This window comes from Echeneis naucrates, chromosome 12 (assembly GCF_900963305.1).
Source record: "Echeneis naucrates chromosome 12, fEcheNa1.1, whole genome shotgun sequence".
Taxonomy (NCBI): Eukaryota; Metazoa; Chordata; class Actinopteri; order Carangiformes; family Echeneidae; genus Echeneis; species Echeneis naucrates.
This window is the reverse complement of record NC_042522.1, coordinates 12,669,722-12,680,953: the sequence shown is the minus strand read 5'-3', so window position 1 is coordinate 12,680,953 and position 11,232 is coordinate 12,669,722. Positions and strand designations below refer to the sequence as shown.

General features: G+C 38.3%; 1 protein-coding gene across 1 annotated transcript; it reads left to right on the top strand.

Moving 5' to 3' along the window:
• The first annotated feature begins 352 nt into the window (after positions 1-352).
• mtfp1 (mitochondrial fission process 1) lies at positions 353-5,420 on the top strand. Its single transcript, XM_029516109.1, has 4 exons — positions 353-482; positions 2,810-2,937; positions 3,560-3,792; positions 4,185-5,420. The coding sequence occupies exons 1-4, from the start codon at positions 413-415 to the stop codon at positions 4,246-4,248; spliced, it is 495 nt and encodes a 164-aa protein (XP_029371969.1). The 5' UTR covers positions 353-412; the 3' UTR covers positions 4,249-5,420.
• The last annotated feature ends 5,812 nt before the right edge of the window (positions 5,421-11,232 follow it).

Here is an 11,232-nt window from a genome sequence, read left to right as displayed (position 1 = left end):
GTAGAGGACTGTAGGCTGTATTTTTTTTTACCTTTTGATAATCCCCACAGTGTTTTTTAAAACATTGTGAGGGTTGTGATTTTTAGAATATTTAATCTTGCAGCAGGATTATTATCTTCTGCACGAACAGAAGCTGACTGACAACTTATAGAAAAAAAGAAGGGATGAATTGTATTTCCTGAAGTGTGAGTAGTGAATAAAAACACGTTATATGTGACTTGTTACTCCCGATTCATTGAAAAAAATTAGTTCAAAATGAACGAAGCGTCCACGAACTACACATCACGACCGGTTGGATGCTGCCGTGGAACTCACGCCCCCTTCACGGCTCCTCCTGTGTGTCGGCTTTTCTGAAATCGGCCAAGGTGCGTGCAGTAGTGTGGCACCGGAGCAAGTTGTAAAGGTGGGAAACATGGACACCACCGAAGAACAGCCGGGCAAAACGGTCGACATTTATCGCGATACGTGGGTCCGCTTCCTTGGTACGTATTGTTGCATTTTGCTCTTTGCGGTAGTTCATTCTGACCGGAGTGTAAACCGACCGGAGAAACACCGTGAAGCCATCACGACCCTGGAGCTGTGCGTTAGCTAGTAGCGGCTAATGCTAACTACTGTTTTTAAACATCTATTTATAGCAAACTTTGCTGCTGAAGGTCGTTTTGCCATCACGGTATATCGAAGCCCTAAAACTGGACTATAAAACCATCGTCCACGCTATTTCCAACGCGTTTGGTCAGTTAGGGTTTCCCCTGTAGCTCAGTTAGTCTTGTTTGAATAAAGATAGTTGTTAAACAAGTCGAGGCAGTGACTCACAAATCACTAAGAAACGCCCGAAGGCGAGATCAGACAGAAACACAATGACACAACAGGAAACATCTGAGTGTCGCCCTCCGCTCAGTCAAACAGCGGGGTCAGTGCTGATCTGAAGGGCACTCCGGTCCACACGTCCATTCAAAGTCAGTCTCATCATCATCATCATCTGTTTGCTCCTTTAATCCTGCTCCTTAAAAAATAATAATAATAATAATAATTCTGTGAATATGAACCCTTTTGATAATGACTGGCAGCTCAGAATAGATTATGAAGCATCGTAGAAGTGCTGTTCATAGATATAAACATTCAATAGGAATAATGTATGGGCTTATTTTGGATACAGTTGATTGTTTTGATAATTTTTTTTTAACGACTGTAGATAAACTACATTATTACAGATTTAACCAGAAACATAGCAGCTTTTGCTTTCTGTAAAAATTTTGCCATCATCCAGAGCAGTTTACAAAGTCATTCATTGGCATAGGTATTTTCAGCTATGTAAATTAATACATGGGAGGGATTACTAGCACAACGAGTCTCAACTTTTATAGATTCACATGTTTACACTTCATGGTTAACAATAGAAACTGATGTCCTTGTAGATGACTACACTTAAGACACCCGCTTATCTGATATGATATGATCATTTACACATTTCTTCTTTTCTAGCTGTCAGTCATTATTATTGGAGCGCTCCCAAATTGTCTTTTATTCCGAGGACAGTTTCTTAAGACACTTTGATGCCTTTCTGGGCACAGGGTAAATAGTGAATTGGCTCACAGTGCGTTATTAACTAAATCCCCTTCTAGAATATAATCTTTTCTAGACTCCCTTTGCTATCATACTTTATAATACAAATGGAGCTCTTATCACCTTATAAATTCTTCAGTAGCTCCAAAACCAATATTTAGCTCCGGTGTTTTGAATCCTTTGCCTTTGCTTTTCAGTAAATTTCAGCATTTAAGTATATGACTAATGGTAATAATATTTTCCTTTAAATTGTCTTTTCACTTAAAAGGTTTATTCTGTGATAATTTTTTTTTCATAAATCAAGGTGTATGACATATGTTCAAAAATGTCCATAGTATTGCATAGTTTATTCCTGAAATGTAAGTTGCCTGAATATTATGTCACTGGAATGGACTTCATGATCATCGGGCTGAGTTGGGCATGATGCTCTGCCATAAAAATTGATGTTTACTACATGTTTTTATTTTTGAAGTACTTAATATATTTGCACTGGGAAAGAATGGTTCACTCATTAATTTAAATTAAATTCTTGAAACAGTCAGACATTTGAATTTGTGCATCTCAGTGTGAATGGTTATTCCACAATAGTGCATTTATGTTTTTTCGACAGTGTTAAAACATATGTTCATATGAATTTTACATCATGTTGGGATGTACTGATCTAGCTTATTGTCTCTCAAAACAAAAATGAATGAACTACAATGACTTCTTATGATTGTGTCTTACCTATTTAATGGTAAATGGTAAATTATTATTCAAAGTTCTGTGTCATTGACCGCAACGTTTTCACCTTCATCACTTCCTACAAAGTGTCGTGTTTGCATAGTAGGCTCAGTTTTGCCAGCAGTGCTGGTAAGACAGGCGTACAGCAGCAGCAGAATTTAACTCCGCTACACTCGAATGGTTCCATTGTCATTGAACCAAAGATAATGCTCCCTGTGTGACTGGAGTTAATTTTACAAGTGATTTACATGCAGTGCAGCACAGGTAACTTCAAAAACATTTGAGCCATCCCACGAGGATGGTTATGAATATTGCGTTGTTATTAAAAATGGCTCCCTGCATTTTTTTCCAGGGCAATGCCAGTGAAGTGCTTTTAAGGTTTATGATATATGTGGTGGAAACCAGAGAATGTAAAGTTAAAATTACCAAAACTACAATTTTAGTGCAGTGAAAAAAATCAATATATGGCAAATGACCCAGACCTGCTCCACAGTTTGATAGGTCGTTCCTACTATCCCTATAGGCTATGCCAATGAAGTTGGGGAGGCCTTCCGCGCTCTGGTGCCAGTGAGTTTGGTTTGGGGCAGCTATGCAGTGGCCACTGCATATGTTACAGCTGATGCTGTGGACAAAGGGAAGAAGGCAGCTGTGGTAAGACATGGTTTATGTTTCATTTATTATGAATCACATGTTCAAATTTTAATTTGACTACACAGGAAATACGTCTTTTATTCCTTAATTATTCCTAAAAGGGAAGGAAGTTTATATTAATTTATTTATAGGATGCATTTTCAGACTTTGAGGCTTTAGAACAAGGAATTGTTAAAACAAGAAAATCCACTCTTTGGTTGGACTGGTCTCAATGTAGTTATAAGAAGGGACCACAAACTAAAAACAATGGGAACCTTAGCTGATCACAGAAACTCTGTATATCCCCAAATAATCAAAGCAGAACAAAGAAAGGTTTGAAATTATTCAATTGTGATATTATTAGATGGTATTGTTTGAATTGACATGTTTTTAATTTTGTAAGCATAGCTATGGTACCCATGAGTCTCTGTGATAGTTAGGATGAAGTGCTTTCTCATTGTCTAAAAGACCAATTTAACATTTGTAACAAATGCATGAAGTTTCAAATCTCAAACTTTCAGTAGTGCCACCTCTAGAGTCTAAGGTTGTTAGTTAATGATATCTTTTATTTGAGTATTATCACAAAAGACCTCATTGTGAAAGCTGTTATTGTTTCTTTCTGATCCTCCGTTTGTTCCTGAAGGCTCACGGGGACAACCCAGGGAAGAGGACACGGGTAGCTGTAGCTGTGGTAGACACATTTGTGTGGCAGGCTCTTGCTTCTGTCATCATCCCGGGCTTCACCATTAACCGTGTGTGTGCTGGTTCCCTCTATCTACTGAAGAGAACTACAAAGTGGCCTCTGCCCGTACGCAAATGGACCACGACTGCTATTGGCCTCTCCACCATCCCTTTCATCATTACTCCCATAGACAGGTTGGCACAAGTTGTTTTTGTCTCTTTACATGCATTATGTCAATTGCTCATTGTGTAAGCTCAAGCCTGGGTGGGTTGGGTTAGGGTTGCACTTGTCTAGTCTAGTTTATATCTGCCATATAAAATAATAATAATAATACAATTATTAATAATTATTATTAAGTCCAATTAATTCACACCTGTATGCAGCCAAAGCTGTTTTGGCCACCTCATCTAAAGAAATTAGATCTTTTAATACGCAACTTTTCTTTTAAACTGGTCTATGTCAGATGATGAATTTACTTTTAATTAACTGTATTTTGTTTTGATGAAAAAAAAAAAAAAATGAAGTTTCTGTGCTTCTGTGCCTACATCTTATGCGCAATCACGTGTCTGCTCTCTGTCCCGTATAGGTCAGTGGATTTTCTGCTGGACTCCAGCCTTCGAAAAGTCTACAATGAGGGAGAGGACAAATAAGGGACCATGCTGGACAGGCTCTCCCCCTCCTGAGCAGAAGTCAGTCTGGTCCACTTTGAGCAGTCAAATCGGCTGTGAAGCACTAAAGATGTGAACAGAAGGATTTCATGCAGTAAGATAACACAGTTAGTCGAAGACACATTTAGTCTTTGTTCTTTTTCTTCTGAATTGTAAAATACATAAAACCAGGTTAAGATGTTGAAAGTGAAATCCTGCTTTGTGAAATATCCCCCTTGGTATCTGTAATTTTAATCCCTCAGGGGAATCTGGGAGGCAACACCAACAACATTTTTTAAATAGGAATGTAATAGTACCAAAGCTGTATTTCTCTTCAGGGATACAGTGTACTGTTAGATTCTTGTGAGTGTGAGTACAGACATGATATCCTGCACTTCCCTCATGGGCTACAGTTTTGTGCTATTTCTCTGCCCTGCAAGCCGTCATCTCATGTCCAGATCGTAAGATATTAAATTCACTTCAGTGGTACTGTGATAACCAGTTTACCTTAACGTAGTCCAAATTACTTTAAGTACATTTTAGCTTTTTGCTTCTTTTTTAAAACAAAGAGTCTGTTAATTCAAAAAGCTGTTTTAAGAGCATCTTCTAATGCACTTTACCGTTGTTTTATTCTACCTTACAGTACACGGTTTAAACAAACTAAGAATACTTGAACGTTTTTGAACATTTTCTCACCATTACCTAATGCTGTTGGTCACCAATTTTGTAGTCAGACATCTTTGTAGAGTAGAACTGTAACATCTTTTCATCGGGAAAATTTTTACATTTAAAACATCTTGGCAGCAAAGATGATGCTTTGTGGCCCACCTGATTATTGATTATTTTGAAACGGTGTGTTATGGACATTATAACTGTCGATAAAATTTTACCCACCATACTTGATGCAGACATACATTACATGTAGTGTTGCACTTCTCAAATACCTGTGAAGATCAGTGTAGTTACATTTAGAAATGCATTTATTACCTGCATATTGTTGCTGAGGCATTTCTAATTATTATACAGAATTCATGCCAAACTATGCAAGGGAAATAAGGCACTGTGTGCATATATGAGCTTTGCAAATTAAGGTGTATGTGGTTACATAATGTTTTTAATATTCTGGAAAAAAAAAAAAAAAAGTGAAACCTGAGACAAAATGTAGCTTGGGCTATGCATGAGCTGTTACTTTAAGACAAAAGGGAACATACTATATCAGAATTAGTTGTTGTTGCATTTGTTTGTCACATGTCCATCACTTTAACAATAAGTGTAGTTCAATGGGTCACACCATGTTCTCTCTCGCTGTGAAGGACATGGTCCACTTTGTCACGGAGAGACATATGCTGAAAGGGAGGTTGTGAAAACTTTGGCTGCATCAGTGACCATTTTTTTATTACATGCTGGCACCGAAAACTGATGGGATCTTTTCAGTAGATCTGATAATCAAGTTTCCTTGATCACCACATGTGCTCAGGGCTCAAGTGTGTGTAGTTTTGGATATTTTTTTATCCACTTAAGCACAGATTTTTAGGTGAAGTCAGAGTAGGCTACAGTATTGAAGCCTGAATAGATTACTAATTACACTCTTACTTTTGCCACAATAAAACCAACAAACCTTGCTACACCTACGTTGCATATAGGATATGTATGTGTGCGCACGTCTGACATTTAATATTTCACTTACACAAAACTTCACTGTGTTTTAATGATCCCATGTTGAAAAGGAATGATTGTTGAACGTTTTTTTTTTTTTTTTTCTTATGTGTTCGAAAATGAGTTCTGTGAGTCACATTTTCAGCCTTACCTTTGGGGGGGGGGGGGTCCTCGAGCTCAGTTCTTTCTGAAGTTCAAGTTGGAGAATATTTTTCATGTGACAGTAACTGTTCAGTTCATTACAATGCAATAACTTCTGAAACACTGGAGAATGAGGAAAAATGGCAAATCTTCAGTGAAATAAATTATAGAATAATAGAAACGTACTTTTGTCTGTTTCATTAAGTACCATCATATAATTGTCAAATCCTTGTCAAGTTTCTTTTTTTCCCTGCTGTTTTCATCTTAAACTGTAAAAACACTGACACCATCGATTAAGTCAGAAAGGCACTTTTGGAAACGATGACGGACGGCTCCGCTTCACCATACACGGGGATTTCAAACACCAGCATAAGGACTTGCTCTTTATGCAGGTTTCCACCTCCTTAGCAACCTCCTGCTGCTTTAAAACGAAAGGGGTGTAATTCAAGAGATGGTTTAGCCAATGAAGTGGAACCACTCAAAAGCACAGCAGACCAGGTGATCTGAGAGCCTGCTTGTGGTCATTTATTTTGATTGATTGTAGAGCTACACACAGCTGATGCCAATTCCACAGATAAGGTGCCCACATAAGAGGCAAAGGCTAGCCAACCATTAGTAGGTACAGCCATGTTTGTGTTTAAGCTTGTGCTTTTGGCTGTTTTAGCTGCATCAACTGGTCAAGCTGGTAAGATAAGATGAGTGTTGTTTCTGAGCTGAAGAATACTCCACCTGTTCCCCTACACCGTCCTGTGTGTCATCCTCTTGAAAATTTACAGGCATTCCTCGATACATCCAGGGCAAATGGATCATCCCTGATGACGAGCTACTGTATGAAGAGATTGATAGACAGTCTCAGGGAGTAGAGGAGAGCCTGTGGCCAAGCACTCCCTCAAAAGTGCTAATGGCAGAGGAGCAGAATGTGCCGACTACTCCAGATCCACATGTTTTTAAGGAACAAGGTGGGTAACAGTAATGTGTTTATGTTCATGACATCAATAGTGCTCGTTTGCTTTTCTTTGTTAGAGCTAGATTCCTTATTCCAGACTCCAGGCATTAGTTGAGCTCTACTTTTTGTTTCAGACAAAGAGCTAGAAGAATCAGTGGTGTGGAAAATTGTCTTGGTGGCAGCTGTCCTGCTTGTGTCTGTGGTGGGCTGTCTGAGCATGGCCTATTACCTGTGTGTCTGGAGAGGAGGCAGGATTCACTATCAGCCTCAGAAGCAGGAGTATTCTTAATTACAAATAAACTGAAATCTGGAGAAGCTGAATTCATGTATGGGTTTTTTTTTTTTTTTTTTTTTTTTCCTTTTCCCCCCTCTTCCTCCAGAGTGTCTCATTGCAATAGGTTTGTTAGCCTCATGCAACAAATGCAAGTCTTTTTCTGTCGTCTCTGCACTTAAATTGCACGACCCAGCCTGCAGTAACATGTCCTAAAATTATATTACTACAAAAAAAAACAACAATGTGGAGTTACTGACTGTTTGACAGACCTGGGAACAGTCTTTAATCAGTTTTTAAACTATTCAATATAAATGAGTGGGGTTTTTTTTTTTTTTTTTTTTTTTTTTTTTTTTTTTTAAACAAATTTTGAAGTCTATGCCTTTTGGCTGCATGTAGCTTCCTTCCACTGCTTTGCATCCTAGCTCATTTTCACAGATCAAGCTGCTCTGAATTTTTATTTATTTTTTTTTCCCAGAATGAGAAACTCTAGGGAAGATTTACTTTAAATGTGATCATAGCTTTTCTTTAAGATAGGAAAAAGCTGTTACTGTAATGGCCACTAGAGGTCATAACTAGCATTTTGTTTGTGGAATGTGCTGTCCAGTTTAACAGGACAACAAATATGGATCACTGTGGGACTTGAACTCTACTGGGTACCAGCATAGACATTTGTCATCAGCAGACTGAGCTTCTGACTTTGTTCACTTCATGTGGCAACCATCATGTGCAATGACTTGCATGTCAAGCTCCAGGTCCCTCATATTTTTATCTTTGCTGTCCAGATCATAACTTTGAAATGAGATTGGTATAATCAGTGGATATCTTACCAACTACCACGGCAGAGATATCACTCCTACATATGTGGAGATGTTTTTATTTTTAATTTTTTTCTCTTCTCCTTCTTCCATGCCATGGGTTGCGATGGGTTGTCCTAACTTGTTCAATGTAGCAAACTGCTCTTGTGTAAATACTGACAATATCATGCTGACATGGCTGAAGATGATCTTACATGCCTTGATAGAGAAACAGTACTTTTAGTGATGCTTTAACTTTTTCGATGTAAGATTTACAGAACCCCCCCCCCCCCCCCCACACACACACACACACACACCCCGAAACCACCAGCGGACCCTCCCAAAAAAGCTCTCCTCACTTCATGCGTTCGTGTGTATTCTTGTTTGCAGCCTTCGGCAAAAATTTTCCTTTTCATAAGATTTCATCTTGATCAGAATTATGGCAGAATATACTGTCAGGCTGTTGACAAAACCAGTGTACTGTTAAGAGTAGAGTAATGTTTTAATTCAGAGTCAAGCGAGCAGGCTCAGATCAAATCCACAAACACTTATAAGTCCCCTTTGAGCAATATCAGGTGGCATTAGGGGGCCCAAGGAGACAAAAAGCTGATGAATTGAATTAATCTCCCCTTCTGTGATGGATGGGCCTGTTCACAGGGGGTTGGAAAATAGGAGCATTGTTCATCTGTCACTCCGATTGCCATGTCCCTCTATGATTTGTGCCTGGGTTGTGAAGGCCACAAGTGGCCAAAAGACCTCCCTCTCTCCTTCTCACTGCTTTTTCTTAAGAATTCCTAGCCTTTCAATTGCATCCACCCCCACAACCCACACTGATATTCATACAGCTCGATGCAGGAAAAACAAGTCTTCAGCCAGGGCAAGAATACATACTCATATTTCTCAATGTTTCCTTGTTTCTATTTAGTTCTTGTGCTGCATTTTAACTTACAATGTTTGGATTTCAAAGAGAATTTAGACACAAAATACTGCATTAAGTCTGTGATTGCAAGCAAACTTGCAAGCATTTCCCTAAATTAATGTGCACGCAGAGCAACGCTATTTGCAAAGGGCGTGTGATTATATTTCAAAACATAATGTAATTAAAATAATTAAAGATGTGGGATATATTTTTCATAGTATAGTTATTTCTTTCCATAATGCAACAAAAAATATTGTCTTACTGATTCTAAATGTAATACAGTGAGTCCAATAGAAACCTCTGAAAAGTTCATATTTCCTGTTAGCTGTGATGTCATTGAATTTATTTGAGCTTCTAAGTGCTACTCTATTACTATATATATAAATAACCAAATGACTCAGAAGACAAAGAAAGTGCCATCCTTTAATATACTTTCATAATACTGCCTTTTGTCTCACTTCAGCTGTGAAGCCATATAAGTACAAAGTGGAGGAGCTTTTTAATAAACCTCTCATTTGAGCTGCCTTGTTTGGGCTTCATTTGGACAAATATATCACCTTCATCTGTGTGTTAATCCATAAATTCACTCATAAAACAAAACAATATTGGCAATGAGGGCTTTTCCACTTCACACCTTTTCTGTGTCCTGGGTAAATGTTGAAAGTGGAAGGATGGAGCAGTTCTTTGTTTAGTCTTTGGTCTCACTAGTTTTTCTCAAGCACCTGCCCCTTCAAAGAGCCCCAAACCACTAAAAATGCTGTTCAATGAAGAAGTTTGATTTCAAATTTCTTCACTGCTTTTGTGCTGTGTGTCGATGATAAAATGAAGTATACTTTGGAGCTAAATAGTACCTGCCAGCTGAGAGCATACAAGACTGGAGATGACTTTATGAAAAGTTAAGTAGGTTTACATGAGAAAAAAGGAGTTGGCCTGCAGAATGAATACTATGGGCAAGATGTGCGTGCTGGACTGAGGTCCTTGGCCTTTGGTGTACCACAGGGTTCGATTTAAGGCCCAAATAATTTTTTATATCTGCGTGTTTCAACACAGCCAAATATGAAAACTATAATCTCTCTTTACATTACTACACAGATGACAAATAAATATACCCCGGTCACCTTTAAAGCCTAGAACGATTGTTTTAGATTGCCTGAAAGACAATTATATTAACTCTTGGATGGCAGAAAACATTTTACAACCCAAGAAGTCACAAAATCCCATCTTTCTCATTCAGCATGATGTCTATTCCGTCTTTACAAATGTGAAGTCTGAGTATTGTTGGATTCAAAACTAGGTTTTGAACAACATACCACAGCAGTTGTCCAACTTTGCTTCTTCCAAATAATAACCATCCCCAGAATCAAACTAATAAGATCACACCCAGATCTGGAAAAAGTTATTTACTCATTTTCTCAATACTTGACTGCTATGACTACGCTGTTTATATACCCAAAGTCACGGTCCTGAATTCAACTAGATTATGGACAATGGAGCAGCTAGATCGTCTAACTGGTTTGAACTGATGGCAGCACATCACCCTGATCCTCAATGGCTCCTTGTCCCTCCCTCTGTGCATGTCTAATCCTGAGCTATAACAGAAATGTTGAACCCCCCCCCCCCCCCCCAAATGGTTGCAGAATTTACCAAGTGCTGTCTCTTTTCTTTTACTTTTCTTAATTCAGTCCTACTTATGATTAATTTCTGATTATAATGATCATTGTTTTTATTTTTATTACCCACCAACCACAAATATCAAAGGGTTAAGCCTAACCCTCAGTAACACAATGTCAATTGACTTGAGAAAAAACAGAGGTTGCATGTGGGAACTCCGGCTAAAAATCTGGATTTGACTTATGAGTAAAAAATGCAAACTGAGTATGAGCCCTCCCCTATGAATTGTATAATTTGAAGTGATCAGACACAATCAATTGTAATAGGGTTTGATATTGTTACACTACAATAGGGGTTACTATGCTTCTCTCTTTCTGTCTCTCTCAGAGCTCTCATTCCCTCCTCTTTAGTGAAGGACTATGTTTTTTGGAAAGGCCACTTTAAGGGCACTAACTGAAATGTTTAATGCTCAGCGGTCGATTTATTGAGGTCAGCAGAAGGCTACGTTTTGAGAAACAGACGAGTGGGCTGTGTTTGGATTGATTTTCATGAATGATTTTATGCTGTGAGCAGAGGAGAAACAAAAAACAATGATGGCACATCAAATCACGGCACAAAAGAAATAAAGGAAGGAGAAAAAAAAAGA